Raw genomic sequence first — 17,280 nt, 5'->3', positions numbered from 1 at the left:
CAACTCAACCTCTTTTGGAAGATAAATGCTTGCGTCATCTGCATATGGTGGAATGCATTTATATGCAGATGACATTTTTATGTAGCAGATGTCTTCTTAAATCTGTAATGACTGAAAATCAGATTCCAGACATTTACTCCCTAAACATTCCTGTCTAGATCTACTGTGTTTGCTATTTACAGTGCCTACATTACTCTGTTTAAAATGAATCTGCATTGATAGTGTTATATTCTCACTCTGCCTCCATTTCAACATATCATGACTTCATCTGTCTTTGTGCATAAGATCCAGTCCTGAGTTTAATTGTAATCATTAATGAGACACAAATCCCTTCAGCTCCAAGTTTATTAATAATTTAACAACTCTTAGGATTTTATTTAGGGCCCAGCGTTGCTTAATTCATGAATCACAAAGTTCAACCTTTTGGTCATAGATGTGAAACATAGTTGGATTGTTGATTTTACTGTTGGTTCTCTGATAAATTGGAAATTTAATGTACGGTAGGAGAATAACAGATAAACAGAGTGTCTTCAGTCAGAGACTCCTCCAAATGCACTGTAATACAGACTGCTACATGAAGTCCTTCTCACCATCTGCAATAAATCCTTAAAGAATCTGGAATTAATACGAGTCACAACAACATTTAATTTCTCTTTGGGGTCAGTAGCGTACTTCTGAATTGAACTGAACCAGAACACAGATTTCCTGAATATCAATTTAAAAATGTCCCATGCTGTTAGCTAGAACAATGAAGTAACAATGTATATTTATATATATATTATCAGTTGTTAAAAATACAAGACATTACATAATATACAGACAATATATATATAAAAAAACTCCTCCAGTGTAACATTTAATATACTACAGATGATAATTGTGTTGTACAAAGATCAGGTGATGAACAGCAAAGAAGATAAACATGCAGAAGAACAATCATACAAAGAAACACATTTGGCTTTAAGGCTTTGCAGAATAAAAGAAAAACATTTTGAAAAAAATAACCTGCATTCAGATGAGATTGCATAGATTGTGTCTGCATAAAGTAATGTAATTACTCAGTTGTACTGACATTTAGGGTTACAGGAAGGACACTGATGTGTTTTTTTCCACTGCACAAAGAGAACACTGTCCCATTCTGGGCCCCAGCACAGCAGAGGTTTTAAATTTCATTCAGATCTCATCATGTAACCACAGATCACCAGCAAAAGTAGCTGGAGGGACCAAATAACAGAGTTCTGAATGTTCCCCAATAAACACTGTCTAGGATCAAACTTGTCCTGCATAATTAAGTGGATTTTAGTAGCGCTCCCTTTGTACGATGAAATTCTTAATATGTAAAGATTCGTTGTGTTTTGGACATGCTTCAAGAAACACAAGGCAATAACTAACAGGGAACTTCCTTTGGCTTCGCGCGGCTTTGGAGCAAGGCACAAATGGAAAATTAGTAGATCATCAGTCCAGAAACACGAGGAAAGTGGAGCAGCATTTTATGACGACTAGAAAAACAAAACATCGGTAGACTTCTCATGATCACACACACGGACCGCTGGGAGACAGTTGGTGGTCCGTGTTTGTTTTAAAGTCTCTGAAATCAAGGCGGAGGGTTAGCGATTGCTCTTCATTGCCTCCTTGGCTGCCAGGATGAGAGGGGTTAGACTGGACAGAGGTTTCGCCTGCTTCAGGAAGGGATGCTAGAGAAACGGATGCAAGAGATTAACTCAGATGAAATAATGATAATATATACTCAAACTGTGCATTTTTCAAGATTCGATGAGTTTCTCCTGCTAAAAGTCATTTTTATATTTATCAGTTCAGACTGAAATCTTGTTAAAGATGTCGTCTTGGACTAACTTCTAGTTCATCTACATCTACAGTACATATTCAATTTTATGTCACAAATAAACAATTAGGAGGCGATATTTGCAGGAGAATGCACGTAAAATACTTTTAACCGCCTGATGTTCCAATATGAAATCACTAAACACTATTTTATTTGCCATTTAGTTCAGGAACTGGTTAAACATAAACAACGTTAATAGTCTGCCACAAACATCCTGACTCATATCATGTCTTGGAATTAAGCAAATGAGATTTATTACTCCTCATCGAGTTCCTGTGGTTGGAGAAAACCACACTTTTTTTTTTATAAAGAGGCTAAAAACCATAAGAACGGATTCTCCTACATACCTAAAATACATAGTATTAAACTTTCACAAGCATTAAAGACGACTAAAGTAAACAGCTTTTGTTTTACCTGCAGCAACTCTTTGCCAGACCCTCGTTTTTCCACGTCCATCTCCAGAGAGCTGGACAGGAAGGACCTGAAAACAGGAGTCAACTTCTCTGGGTTCTGCAGCTCAGGAGTCCCGTTGGTGGCGATTAAATACAACGCCTGGAGAAAAGAGCAAAGGAGCGCTTAGAAAATACAGCATCATATTTGTTTTAACAGTACATTTTTACATTTATACCAGATTATCAAACTAAAACTTCTAAAAATACTTTCTATTTATTAATTTACATTTATGATACAGATGTTTCCAGAAATCACCAAGTCCATGCTGGAAGTTTTACTTCTTTTTTTTAAATGAGCTATTAAACTCGCGCATTCAACTGTCAGCCACATGGGGGCGCAAGAGAAAGGTTCTTAGATTTAGCAGATGTGGAAAAGTCTCTGTGATAAGGAGAAGAAAAACTAAAAAGAATCCTAAAAGCGTTGATGATTTGGGTTCATTAACTACGAATTATATCCAATCATTAATTTCAGAAATATCTCCTCGAGTATCAGCATCTTGTAAAGAATGCAAATATTTTGACTCTGCATTTACACATAATTGATTGTAGTGACAGGAACATGCTGTGGGGCTTTTTAAATGCTTGCTCACACTGACAGGTAAATAAAAATTTTAATCTTGAACAACCGACTGATTATTTGTCCTTCTGGTCTGCACCTACCCTGAGAGGATTCTCATTGAGATATGGAGGCTCCCCCTCCACCATTTCTATGGCCATGATGCCCAGAGACCAAATGTCCACTTTGGGTCCATAAGCCTTTCTGGTCACCACCTCTGGAGCCATCCAGTACGGCGTCCCCACCATGGTGCTGCGCTTGCTCTGCTCCGGGGTGATCTGAGCGCAGAAGCCGAAGTCGGCTGCAGAAACACAAAAAAGTGAGTTGAGATTTATGACGGGGATGTCTGATTGCACTCGACATAAATGAGTTTCTCAGTCTGCGACTGCGGATGAACAAATCGCTCCTTACTGAGTTTGACTGATCCGTCCATCCCGAGAAGTACGTTGTCGCTCTTGATGTCTCTGTGGATGACCTGGTTGGCGTGAAGAAACTCCAAAGCCTGAAGGACCTGAGCAGAGAAAGAGTGAGGAAATGAAGCGAGTTGCCAAACGTACAGCGCTTACAAATGCAGCGCCTTGCAAAAGTATCAACACCTCTTGAATTTCCCCATATTTTGTGATGTTACAACCAGAACGTTCTGCGTTTTTTGGGAGGATTTTATGCAATAGGCCAACACAAGGTAGTGCATATTGAGAACTGGAACTTTTGGGTACTTTTTTTTAACAATTCTGCACATCTTCTAGTGAAAAATGGCAAAACTCACTCATTAAATGAATGACGTCTACAAACATTCCATTCTTGCCACAGAATCTTAACTGTGGACTTTGACTGAACCATTCAAACATGAATAAATCCATCTAAACTTTTGCCTTCAGGCAGTTTTAGTGTCGGCTATCCCTGGCATTTTGCAGGCAGGGCAAAAAAGAATTATTTCCTCTCATCAGTCCAGAGCACAATTCTTCCACATGCTTATCTGTCTTGTGGCTAATGATACGTCAACTGGAATAAGAGGGGTTGAATTCAAATGCACACCGCACTTTTCAGGTTTGTATATTAAAAAAACCCCCAACAAAGATTAATACCATGTAGGGCTGTTGTAAACGAATATTTTAGTAATCGAGTAATCTATCGATTATTCTTACGATTAATCGAGTAATCGGATAAAAAAAATTCTAAAATGAAATATTGGTAAATCTGGCATAATACCGGTGTTACTATCAGATATCAATATGAGTCCAAGTTTTCATATTTGAGCATCCCTAACAGTTGCTTTTTTGTAGTTTAGAAAACTAACCTGTAACAATAATAGCTCACTTTCTAAGTTAACCAGAAGAAAAGTTATAGAAAAATCTGAAATTATATTGAATTTAATAACAAAGAGGCAGGCTCACAAATATGCTTATAAAAAATGTCTACAATCCAGCTTTTAGTTTATGTATTCATCTTCAGTGAGTTTAATAGATTAATTAAACTCACCTTGCCACCTAACCTGTCACGCTTTGGGTTTGAAAATACGGGAAATGCCGCCTGGAGTGGGAGGAGAGGGCGAATGAACGAACATGGGGTGGAGGGGAGGAAATAGACCAGCGGACTGACGAACCGTTAGACCGGGGGACGAACACGGGGGGAAGCAATACGGGATATTTACGACACCTTCACTGGTCACACTCAGAAACTCATCTACCAGCCATGTACGATGCGCTCCGCCACCCGTTTCTTCAGACCGGGATATGAAGTTTATTGTGCGGTTCGTCGGTAAAGCTACATTTACACGGTAAGCATCAGCTACTCAGCCGCCCGCCCTGTTCAGGCTATCCGCTCACCTCAGCGCTCTTCCCGCCGTTCGCTTTCAACCAGCAGCCCCGGAGGAGAAATGCTGCCATACTCCAGGCATTCCCCCAGTCATTTTAAGGATGCTTATTGGTTCCCCAAAAACGATAAAAAGTCGGGCATTATCATCAATCAATAAAATCCCCACAGGCCAATCTTGAAGATTGGACTTTATGCCGCTGAGACTTAGCTTTTGTCAACAACTCAGAGGCGGAAGTGAGAGCTCCGCGCAACGCTAATGAAGTCCCGGCCGGAACACGGTGCGCTAACTAATAAAACATAAATTAACGAAGCTTCGAGGCAGGTAAATTTTCCTCGAGGAATTTTAGTAATCGAGGTACTCGAATCATTCGAGGAATCGTTTCAGCCCTAATACCATGAATCACAAAAAAATCACAATAGGTCACATTGAGGTTTGTGGTTGTAGCATGAAAAAAAAAAAAAGTGGGTATGAGAGCTTTTGCAGAGCAGCGTCTCAAAACAATCTGAAAAATGCAGTACAGAAGTAAAACTTCCCAGTTAAGCATGTCTGAGTGAGCCTGTTTTCTGCCATCTAAATTCAACCCAGTTTTGACAAGTTTCATGCAGGTTCTCTTATCGGTGCGAGTCGAGCTTCACCTCTCTGCAGACAGCAGCGATCTGAGCCTCGTCCATGCACGTCTCCGTCACAACGTCAGTTAGAGAGCCGCCGGCCAGATACTCCATCACCACGTAAAGCTCGTCCCCGACCAGGAAACTGCACAGAAAGTCAAAGCAAAGCTTGGTGCTGCGAACCGAGCGCTCCGTGTTCACTCATACTTTACAGCAAGTGTTACCTGTCTACGAAGTTGACAATGTTGGGGTTCTTCAGCTCTTTCATGACCAGGATTTCATTGATGATGAGCTCTTTCTTTGGCTGCTTCTGCAGGTTGATCTGCTTGATGGCCACCTGCAAATCACAGCGTTTAATAAACGTTAGTAGGTTAGCATTCGGATTCCGATTTCAGATCAGACAATTGCTGATCCCAACGTTTTTTTTTTACCAAGTTGCTCCTTGAAAAAGTCAAATAAAGAATCAGAAACGGAGGAGAAAATCAAGAAAGTCTTTGTTTGGGCAGAGATAAGACAGGACAAGCTAACCTCTTGTCCTGTGGCAACGTCTATGGCTGTGTAAACTGTACCAGAGGCCCTGAAAGAAAAAGAAATCAAAGTGTAAATCAAAAGTGTCCAGTTGTTTTTGTCTCGTTTGGCGTGCAGATCCAGTCAGAGGTTTAAATCTACTCATCATAGACGTCAACTCTGTCAATTTTGACCTTTTGATGAATCATTTGAACTACATTTTCAAGGAGGACAGACTATCCAACCTTAATTAATTAAGTTAAGTAGAGGTGCACAGGTTTGAATTTATTGTGGGTTGTCTTTTATTCAGTAAAATAGAAAATGTATTTCATGCTCAAATAAGTACATACTCTCTCAGTAAAACTGGGATGATAAGGATGCAGGAAAGCTACACAGTTTTTGTTGCCATCAACATCTTCTAGTGTGAGTCTAGAGGTATGTTTGAACAAAGTCAAACTGCTTGGTTTGCTGTCGCAGTCCTGGGTTTTGTCCATAAATCCTCAGATAATGTCAGCCTGCGTTTTCCATTCCCAGCAGGTGCTGATGTGTGTTTTTAATTATCATCCTGCTGCAAGTCTCACTTCTGGTGACGTTTCAAACCATCCAGCTGTTGATTCAAGGAAAAACTACTAACTTCTTCTTATTGTGACCAAACAGCTCAATCTTTGTCACGTCTGACTATAAATTGTTTCTCCAGAAGACGTGAGCAGCTGTGAATTTTGAGTAGGGGGATTTCAAACGACCTTCTCCATCTGCATTAAAGTCGCTCTACTGTTTTAGCAATCTCAAGTTCATAACAGGCTTGAGTCTTTGTTCTTGTGTTCCTCCTGAACATCCTGAATAAATTAAATTCTAGCCTTTATATCCTGGAATAAGAGCAGCTCAAATTCATTGCTAAAAAGACAAAAATAACATGATATTCATGCATTAGATGAGTTTATGTAACTCTCCGTCTGAAACTGTGTATGACTTCCTCTTTGATAGACATCTTCTTTCAAAGTTTTGACATTTTCTTCGTGTGTTTTCAGCTTAAATCCTGACTCACCCCTGGCCGATCTTTTCGTAGCGAGTATATTTCTTTTTAGGGTCTCCGACACTGACGATACTTCCTAAAATGTCACAAAGACAAAAAAGGTAGTAAGTAGGCAGAAACAAATGCAGGTGTGTTTTTTTTGTATATGTCTGAATTTTAAGTGTGTGTGTGTGTGTGTGTGTGTGTGTGCGTGTGTGTGTGTGTGTTAAACTTACTTAGCTTTTCCATTATTTCTTCATCAGTCATCTTGCCTCCCTTCGCTTTCTGTTGGTCAGCTGCCTTGGGACTTTCTGTTTCTTGGGCCGGCCTTGTGTACATCTTTAAAAAAAACAAGCAGGAAAAAGTAGATTTACGTCGTTTTAAAGGAACTGTGAATTGTGGGATCAAGTTCTGGTTATTTCAGGTTAATAATCATAAAAGTAGGATCATCTATAACCAAATCATGCTCACGGATTTTGTGTGCGCTGGCCGTGGCGCCACGACCGGGGGCGGTGTATCGTCGTCCTCGTCGTCATCGCCGTCTCTGGCTAACGGAGAAGTAGTCGTATCTTTCTTGCCCGGCTGCAAGAGTAACAAAATACAAACAAAACAAAATGAAGCTCAGGGAAAATGAATTACTTTGTTAAAGTAATGAAAAATGCTACTTACCAACTGAGAATCTTTATCTGAAGGAGGGAAAAAAAGGGGGGGGAAGAAAAGTTTAAAGCACAGCTACAAAACTAGTCTGCAAGTTGTTTGCTGTAAAGATGGGAAACTGACCTGAAGTAGGAACATCCATGTACTTCTGTTTTCCGCTGGTGGAGTCGTAGAACTTGAGAACATCGAGGACCGCCTGCGGGTTCTGTTTCTGCTCCGACGGACTGATGTTGGAGTTCTGAAGGAGCCGGGCCCACTGCTCCGGCATTCCCTGCACACGCAAACATGGAGGCAAAGCGTTTACTGATCTGTGTCTCCTCTTTAAAGATAAAAACACACCGTAACACGGCGCTAAAACAGCCCACGGCTCCGAATCACAAGAGATCAGTTACATAACGTGATGGGTTCTGAGGCCGATTTAACTTTAAGTTTTTAAAGTTAAAGACTAAATCATAAAGTTTAGACCTAAATAAGGCCGGTCTCAATTCTAGCAGGAAATTCAAGGGACTCCCCCTGAAAAGTTATGAAGAAGATATCAAGTTCTCTGCAATCTTGACTCCATCTCCCCTTAGAGATACACTTAAAACCTTTAAAGCTGCTCAAATGTAAAAAAAAAAAAAAAAACCTGCATTTTAGCATAATTATGTTAAGCTCTCTTTTAAGATAAAAACTCAAGAGCACCACAGCGAAACCAAGATTAAAGTATGACGAGCCTCTGTGTCTCATCTTTGATCAAAATGATAACATAGATATTCACTTCAGTTTATTTATGTAGCATCAATTTACAACAAAAATCATCTCAAAGAAAAAAGCTGTATATAACATTATGTTCACTACAATAATCAATATGTTGAATGATGCTACAGTAGTAGTAATAACTGTTGCTTTTCTGTTTTAAATATATAATTTTAGTAGTTTTTGTTTTGAATTTTGTCGTCTTTTTTCTCAAGGTTTTGCCTGATCCAGCTGCAGACACGGATTAGTTTAGATGAGTTAAACCACTTCGTGATTTATGAAACAAACACATATCTGCCGTAGTTAAGCAGCATGTTCTCCAGTCTTTCCCATTTTAAAATGTGACTGAGAGAAATCGGGCCTCTGTGTCACAACATAACGCAGCAAAACAGTTGTGGATTATTTATTAAAATGTTCCTGAACATTTTGATTTATTTTTTTAAAAAGGAGAGCAAAATGTTTCATTAAAAAAAAAGTAGTAATAGTAGTAGTTTTTACATAATTATACAAAAATCTTTTTTTTTTTTTTTTTACAAAAAGGTTCCTGTAAAGCTGACTGGCCACAAATTTTCAAAAATTTCAAAAGCGAAATTGCAGCTGCAGTTCACGTTTACATAGAAATTAATGACAATATCTGCAAAACACGAGGCTGATTTTAAGAGATTAGATGTTGAGTGGGGGCGTGGAAACGGTTAAATCACTGAAAACGAAAGTAATCTAACTTTAACTTGCTTTTGTGTGACCATCCTGTTGGGAAAAAAGGAAGGAGAGGAGCTAAATAAATTAAGAAGTTCATAAGTCACATAAATAAAAATAAAGGAACTGTACTATAAAAAATAAACATTAAGCTTCATAATCAGAGTGAGACACAAGCGAGACAGAACCAGAACCAAATGAGACAGAACCAGAACCACAGCTGAGTTGATACTAAAGGAGAACATAAGCATTTAAATGAGATTTAATGCCGATAATGTCACAATGAAATCCAAAATATATCACAGAACAAGAAACCAAACGGTTCCTATTTTACAGCTTTTATTTCCTGCATCCACAAATAAATTATAGACAAAGCCATAACAACACTGCAGAATCACCATGGCAACGCAGGTCAGAGAGGAGTTAGTTACACACTTAAGTGGATGGTTTTGATTTTGATCAAGTGATTACTTCTTATCTCAAAATAATTATATCCTTTCATATCAATGATCATTTATGCTCTACAAATAGTAAAGATCCTGTAGCTGCAAGCTCAGGACTACGGATGGTTCACATGTGCTTATTCTAAACTACAAAATGTATTTTTACCTAAATTCTGGGTTAAGATTTCACTGTAATAGTTGCGCTTTTACAAGCAGAGACTGTATTAAAATTTCGATATGATATTTTTGCCGTATCGATTTCCCCCATTAACTTACAAACAAATAGACTGTGCTAACCAGACGTCTGCTGAAGGTGTTGGTAGAAGTGGATTTGATGAAAGGATACCAGAGTAAGGAGATGTTAATCCCAAAGCAAGCCACACTTTTTAGATTTTTACTTTTGAAAAGTTTTGACAGATTCGCAACGCATCTTTCCTCGGCCTCCTTTCAGTTTAATCTGTTAGTTTTGACTGCTGTGCTTGAACTTTAAGTTTAGATATTATTCTAAATATAAGGTAATGCCAAAGGCAGCAACAGGAACCCACTTCACCAATATGGCTCTTCACAAACACTTCAAAACTGTCCCGTAAATGTGCTACTTGATGAACTTCCTATCGCCCGAAGGTGTGTAAACAGACACTCTGCACTCACATTGAGGGGAAAATGTCATTTTTGTGTGGAAATCCAGAGTTTGCCCGTGAAAAAGCACGGGGTGAATGTTTTGTTCACCCCCAGACAAGAGTGCTGTTAAATTGTGTCGATATTAAGCTTCCCTCGCTTTAATTTTGTCACACAAAACTGTCTTTTTTCCTTCCTTTCAAAGAGTAAGTTTGCATAGGTTCCTAATAAAAATACATTGAAGTTTGTGGTTGTAATACAGCAAATTGAGAAACAGTTCAAGGGGTGTGAAAACATTTGCATGTTATTGTAATGAGCCATAAAACACTTACAGTGAATTCACCAGTGACAGAATCAAAACCAACATGGATGGTGTGTTCAAAGTCTGACGGGGAAGAGATTTCAGGCCTGTCTTTGTCCTTATCCTTCTTCTTAGATCCTGCAGGGATAAGGTCAAAGGTCATTCTTCACCCCCTCTTCCACCTTTTAACTAACTGTTACATGAAGTCTTTAAAGCATGGAGATATGCTGTGATAATCTGACCTTTATCAAACATGGAGATGATTTTGTTCCTGGCCTTCTTCTCCTCCGGGGCAGACGGCAGCGGCCGAGAGTTGTGATTGGCCGACTGGGGGTCCTTGGCTCCTCCTCCTTGGCTACTCATCCTGACAGGGGGAGCGGGGGGCTTGTCCTCACACACTCCACTGTCACACATCTACACCTACGTTCAACCTGCAGCGTCAGAAAGAGAAGCAACAAATGTAGGATCCATGCAACAGGCTCACTGAACGTCAAAAAAAGAGAGAGAAAAAAACCCAGAGCTCACAGCTTCCTGTTTTTCGCTCATGTTTCACAATGCTAAAGCCAACTGTTGCACACCAGCCCCCGCTGCTACAGAAAGACAGCTGCAAACCAGTAAAAACAGACAGAAAGCAAAGGCGAGAACTCACAGAGATTTATCCAGTCCGTCCATGCTGTAAATGAAGGTAAAAGCTGGTATGAAGGGAGCGGAGTGAGCAGGAAGCAAAGCTGAGTGAATAAAGTAGCGTGCCGAGTCTCGTTCGAAGTCGCAAATGAATGAGGAAGGAAAGAAGGCAAGAGAGAGAGAGCGAGTGAGTGAGAGAGAGAGAGAGAGGAGTGTGTGCAGAAGAGTGGCAGACAGTGAAGTGGTGTGAACACGTAAAATAAAAGTTTGCCTCTGTAGCTACAAGCATGGTTCAATATGAGGTTCTCACAATATAACATTTAGTAAAATGACAACAGCTTTGTTCAATTTAAAGCTAAACGCACGGCATGGTTTTATTACTCTTATTTGAAAAAAAGAAAACAATCCAAATGCTGAAATATATTAATGAATACAGTTAGATTAACAAATCAATGGCATTGATTTACTTTTTCGAAAATATAATATAAGCACCAGCAAAGTCAGTTGTAGTTGTGACGTTTAGTTTTTATGTCACTCCAGACAAGCAGCAGTCCTTTAGCTATCACACTATAACTATCCTTTAGAAACATTTTCAAACTGGTCAATTTGTCTTTGAAAAGTGGCGCAGCCTTAATTCAGTCAGCTGACTGTGCAGCAACAGGTGTGGGAGGGTGATTGCAGCACTAAGATTAGAAAAATAAAATAAAAATCCAGTAATGTTCTTGAACTTTCTATCTATTAAGTGTTGAAGTTTTGTGATCTGGTCATTCACAGCTTTCATTTATGAACAGCAACCGCAACCAACCGGCTGCTGTTGCTAAAAAAGCTGCACTCACACCTTCCTCCAAAGTGTCATGTTTAATAGAAACCCACAAGCTGTCAGTATCGCTTTAGTCAGGTGAGGAAGGGGCCGGGGCTTTGTTCATTCCCGTTTGATTTTCCTGAAGACTGGCTCAGTAGTTTCTGCTTTAAGATGTTCTCTATGTGGGTGGATTGGTTTTCAGGCACTCTGGTTTCCAAAACGCATACGTCAATTGGCCAATCTTAACTGCGTCTGAGTAAGTTTGAACAAAGTTGTGTGTCTCTGTGTTTCCAGAGTCCTTACATAGCAACCTGTTGAGAGCTTACTTCAAACACCACTAATTGACTGCTGCAGACAGGTAGACTCTGCAAGGCTTAAGTGGGAGCAGAAAATGTGTGGCTGCGTACTGTGGGAACAGGCCTGCAAAAATATTAAAGGGACAGTATTATGTGTTTAAAACAATTTTATAACACAATCAAGTAACTATGTGGTCTTCAGTTAATGTGAAATCAAATATGATTTAAAAGAAGCGATTTAACGCCTTGAAATTGGCCTCCTCCTTCAGGAAGTCATCACAACATCGCTCCTCTATCAACCCTTTAACAACGTTTCTACCAGCGTTTCATTGAGAAGTAGCTCGTATGATGAGCTCAGCAGATGTGCACTTCCACCAGGTGTTTGCTAATTGTTGCTGGATAGTCTGAAGGAGCCGAGTGGGGGAGTCGCAGGGTAGGGCCGCTCTGTGAGGCGGAAGCTCGGAAACTTGGAAATTGCAGCTCCAAAGAGGAGCTGCGTCTCGAAGAGGGCACTTGGTGAATCCAGGCGCATTTAATCTCCCATGGCAACCAAGACCACATGCATGAAGGAAGCAAAGCAACACTCCAGGTATGCTTTGATGAGAAAATAACATTAAAACCTGATGTAAACCTTCAAAAAAAAAAAAAAAAGTATTTTTACCTAATATGGCCCCTTAAAAGCTTCTGCAGTGCCTTCAGTTTTCTAAAAACTGAAGGCAAACTTGGGGTGGAGTTTTTTTACATCATCTTCAAACTAAAACGTTCACCATTGGTGATGAATAATTATTTCATCAATACAAGAAACTTCTGGTCAATGTTTAGTTCATATATCTTTTGCTTTTGTTCAGATGACTGAGTGGTGATTCGGTTAAAACACCACAATGCACTTTAGCTGATGGAGTTAAATCTAATTAAAATTTTCATAGTGATTTTCCAAGCAATTTTACATTTGCCAGTACTGATAAAACTAATGCACAGAGTATGAGTGTAAAAGTCCTTTGGGAGCCATGATTGACTTCCCTCTGCTACCCTAATATGGTAAAAACTGAGATTGCAGGCAGCCTCATCCACTCGTACAGACGCACACGCAAAAAAACAAAAAAACATCAACCTCAAAAGCGCCTCATCCAGTCTTGCAGAGCAAGCGGTTCGATCAAGTGTGAGCCTCAAGCTGCGCTCTGGGTGACATCACAGACAGGAAACAGGAAGCAAACAAAGGTTTCCTCACTTCCTGCGTCTGACCGCCAATGACAGAGCTCGCAGAGGAACAAAAGTGACAAACGTTGCTCGGGTGGGTATGACCTCTTCTCCACACACAAACCCTCCTTCTGCAGGTTCTTTGCACACCTCACCCACTTCAGATGTTACATCCGAAACCAAACTCTACTACTCCAAGTGTCTGAATCTAGACTCAATTCTTTACAATGATAAACGGCATGCACAATCGATCAGTTGCACGTGGAACAACTTGGGAAAATAATGCGCAAGCTGAAAAAAACCCTTCAGAAATAATTTCTGTTCAGGAATACATGGCTTTCTTCTTTGAGACATTTCAGAACCAGTTGGCTGAACTCGTGTCCTGGTCTTTATCCTGAGCAGCAAGACTAAATGAGATGCCTATAAATACCTTTTCCATTGTAGATCATCTAAACCCACCACAGACCTCTTGCACAAAACGACTCACTCAGCTTACTCCGTTTACGGTCTAAGTCGTCAAGCACTCACCTGTTTGCAGACTCCTCTGTGTCCTACAGAGGATATAGCAAACAATGAATGAAGCGTTGTGTCCCAGCTGAATGTGCGCACTTCTTTCTTCAACACTCGTATCCTTACTTCGCTCTCTCGCTTCCACTCTTCCTCTCTTTTTCACCCCAATCAGGGCAGGTCTTTGCAGGCTGCCTCATTCCTCGGCTTACTTGCACGGGGGCAAGCACCTTCTTGTCCAGGCAAGATAAAATTATGCCCAGTTGAGAGACCTAACGTGAGCCTCCAGTGGTCGTTCAAGTGCGTGGGGCGCTGATTGTTGGGTGCAGGCGGCCAGGTTGGGACATGTTATTCCTGAGTCGGAATTCCATAGCTGCAGGGCTGCAGCGATGTTTGGAGGAGGGTGTGTTCACACTTCGCCTTACCAAAACACACACACACACCACACACTGTAGCCTCATGCATGTCTGTCCGTCATAGAAACAGCTCGAAACACACATTCCTCAAGTCAAGTGAGGCTCCATAATGAAGATTTTTATATAGCTTCCAGGTAGGGTTGGAGACTTAAGTAGCGAGACTTTTATAAGGACGGACAGATGCAGATTCAAGCAGCGCGAGGTTTTACGACTGCATCATGTCAGAAAATTTTGGTTTAACATTCTTTTTCTTAATATGATTTGCTTTTATCAAAAAAGGAGACATATTTCTACTTCCAGCCCATGATACTCTTACAAAGTGCTCACACTTTTCTCTATTTCCTCTAAACTTGTTGCAGCATTTCAACTCTTGCTATCAAACTGCTTTGTTCATAGTATTAGCTTATCTTTATGATTATTCTCTTTGTATTTCACTTTCATCCTTTCAATTGATTTTCATGCTTATTGTTTATATCTACTGTCTATTTTCAATACATTTCTGGAGGGTTTTTTTTTTTACAATCTTTCCCTGTTTTTGCTTTGGTTTCATCCTGTAATCCTATTGGTTAGTTTCCTTGCAATATTTGATCATTTTTGCAAGTGTTAATCAGACTTTGCTTGTCTGTTTTAAAAACATATGTCACCAATTCAACTATCAGGTGTGACCTTTAAAAAATGAAGAGGGTGATCTGAGAGACTTCCTGATCTTGAGTGTCGCTGAGCCGTCTTGGACAAAAATGAGAAAAACTGAGAGATTGTGGGAAATTTGATTAAATTATTTCTGGTATTATGTCTGCTACCCTAGTGTGAAAAACTAGAAACAATAGATGTAATGATCAGCCGTGTAAGAAATACATTTAACATTTCACATCTATCTTCTAACAAGAACGTGGGTGAGAGCTTGATTCAAGGGTTTGCGATTGCTAATGTTTTGGGGCATTTAAATATAAAATATTGAAAATCTTTCACTCTGCATGTTGAGTAAATACACATTAATAAATGTTAAAGATGGGAAAAATGGAGCAGGAGACAGGCAGGTCAATTGGTACTGCATCTAGGGTGATGCAGTCAGTGTACCAGAACCAACTGAGTCAGTGGAAGATGACGGACGGACGAATGTGTGGACCGACATTAAAAAATGGGACACACATGACAGTGTCACATCATGTAATATAACTATTGTAAGACTTCAAACGAACCAGAAGTCAATAGTATTTACATTTTCATAAAAATAGCATTTGGAGAACTAACCTGGTGATGTTATCAACTTAGTGTTTAAAATAGAAGTTGATAAAAGACATTCATACACTAAACTAACGTGGGTGGTGTGCTTTTTGCCAATTGAGTAAAAAATTTCAGCTCCACTCACATTAACATTTTTTAAAACTCTGGCATTTGCATATCCATGACTTTTGATTGTTTCATCTGTACTCTCAATTCTCGACAGCCAGTAAAACCTCTGCCTCCGTTCCCCGTCTGTTCTCAGTTTACAGAAGCTCTTTACGTGCATGTGCCTCACAATCAGTTACATCCCTCTGCCCTTTCATAATTTCTGTTCCCTATTTTCCACCCTCTCTGTGCATCAAGAGTACTTTCTATTCCCCGTGCCTGGCAGCCGTCAAGGGAAGCCCACTTCCTCATCCTGGAACTCCCCCGAGCCCCAGAGAGTCACAGGATCCGGGCCGACCAACCAGAGAGCTGCAAACACAGCCGCCAAGCTGTTTACAGGAAGTGGACAACAAGCCTTTTGTGTTCGACTTCTATAAAAGGATATTCGGAGGAGGACTTCCTGAAAGGAGTCCTGGAGCTGACACACTGCTCACTTCCACCCTCGCTAATTAACGAGCACAGAACCACCTCATCCCCATGGCCAGATATTAAAGCATACGATGTGGTGCAGGGTTCACATGAACTTTATCAATGCTTTTCACCACACTGCTCTGGCTACAAGTGAAGCACAAACTCAGAGTGCAGCTGCATACCTTGTCCTGTTATTCAAACAGCTGCCTCATCCCTCTGTCAATATTTTGAGGGCTGAAAATCATAAATCTGACAATCAGGGAGTGTGAAGCAGGTAGAAATGTGACCTCAGGACACACAGTCAAGGTGTGTACGCTATTTTGGTTTGCTGAGCAGATCACTGGTTAGGGCTAAAAGTCTAAAAGAAAAAAAATCACAGATACAGATTTAGGCGTGATGCATTACTCTGTTGGCAGCAGGTCCCACCTAGCTCCAGTTTCTTTTTGTTAGATCAGATAATGACTTGATTGAAATCACACATGAACATTTTACTATTATTTCAATAGAGAGACAAACAACTCTCTATTATTATTTTAATAATAACTCTGTTATTATTAAAATAATAGTAAACTTCAATTCTATTTACTTCAGGTTGGATCTTTTCTGATCTTTCTGATCTTTTTGAGTGATTACATTATTCAATTATTATATTGTCCAAGTGTAGCGTTGTTACTCTTCTTTTGCCTCTAGTATAGTCCAAGAGTAGCACTGTCACTGTAGAAAGAGTAACGTGGTACTCCCCAATGGTAACATTACACTGTATAACATATTTACACATGTTACATGGTACTACACTTGGAAAGTCACATGATACAAATTCATCTGAAGAAAATTATTTTCGCATTGTAAAATGAAGAGAACTTTTTGGGTTGTTTTAATTAAAACGAGGCTGGGTTGTGTGCAATTACTGACGTCAGACTCACATTGACACCCCTGGATGCTCCACTAAGCTTTGTTCCGTTTTGTTTTATATGTATGGAATAAATACCTTCATATTAGAAAACAAAAATACTCTCTCTGTAGTGTTGCAGAAACAACAAATGACAAGAGGGGCATAGATTTTACATACCCGCACCAGTCGGCCTTAGAAGTAGGCATTCAATTCAATGAGGCTAAACACTCGTATCTCCGTCCAGTCCCACCCTAGTTTCAGTTTAAATAAAGTTCAATTGTGAAGCTAAAATACTGAAATAAAATATTCCAACATGAGCAAAGCAAAAACAAAAAATAATACCGTCTTCTGACACACAGCTCCTGAGTTGTGTGTGTTTCGCCGGGAGCCCCCAGCTGAGTTTTTCTCCCCTCTGTCTGTTGCTCAGTCTGGGGAGGAACCGGGCTCAGAGGAAGCGAAACGGCGCAGGCGCAAACTGGCGACTCCTTACCTCGCGGCTTAC

General features: G+C 40.0%; 1 protein-coding gene across 4 annotated transcripts; it reads right to left on the bottom strand.

Moving 5' to 3' along the window:
• Positions 1-327: 327 nt before the first annotated feature.
• LOC106905356 (serine/threonine-protein kinase PAK 2-like) lies at positions 328-17,254 on the bottom strand. 4 transcript variants are annotated; one of them, XM_014970149.2, is made up of 16 exons: positions 17,121-17,254; positions 16,956-17,029; positions 10,487-10,675; positions 10,276-10,382; positions 7,575-7,722; positions 7,464-7,480; positions 7,266-7,376; positions 7,031-7,133; positions 6,828-6,891; positions 5,804-5,852; positions 5,500-5,612; positions 5,303-5,420; positions 3,263-3,362; positions 2,956-3,152; positions 2,258-2,395; positions 328-1,694 (listed from the first exon to the last, which is right to left on the bottom strand). In XM_014970149.2, exons 3-16 carry the CDS (start codon positions 10,656-10,658, stop codon positions 1,608-1,610), a joined length of 1,524 nt encoding a protein of 507 aa, XP_014825635.1. In that variant the 5' UTR covers positions 10,659-10,675; positions 16,956-17,029; positions 17,121-17,254; the 3' UTR covers positions 328-1,607. The 4 variants fall into 4 exon arrangements, with proteins under 4 accessions (XP_014825635.1, XP_014825638.1, XP_014825637.1 ...); XM_014970152.2 differs by lacking the exon at positions 16,956-17,029 and having other exon boundaries at positions 17,121-17,236; XM_014970151.2 differs by lacking the exons at positions 16,956-17,029; positions 17,121-17,254 and adding an exon at positions 13,692-14,092.
• Positions 17,255-17,280: the final 26 nt, after the last annotated feature.

The sequence above is a fragment of the Poecilia mexicana genome, unplaced genomic scaffold (genome assembly GCF_051168715.1).
Source record: "Poecilia mexicana isolate PSO_F unplaced genomic scaffold, ASM5116871v1 scaffold_22, whole genome shotgun sequence".
NCBI lineage: Eukaryota > Metazoa > Chordata > Actinopteri > Cyprinodontiformes > Poeciliidae > Poecilia > Poecilia mexicana.
This window is presented reverse-complemented; position numbering and strand designations above follow the sequence as displayed.

Excerpts from the sequence above, each read along its gene's own strand:
- LOC106905356 (XM_014970149.2), bottom strand. The coding sequence starts at position 10,658 with ATGTGTGACAGTGGAGTGTGTGAGGACAAGCCCCCCGCTCCCCCTGTC. Across the intron at positions 10,383-10,486 it reads CATCTCCATGTTTGATAAAG|GATCTAAGAAGAAGGATAAG; the intron begins GTCAGATTATCA and ends TTATCCCTGCAG. Across the intron at positions 5,613-5,803 it reads ACGTTGCCACAGGACAAGAG|GTGGCCATCAAGCAGATCAA; the intron begins GTTAGCTTGTCC and ends TGTGATTTGCAG.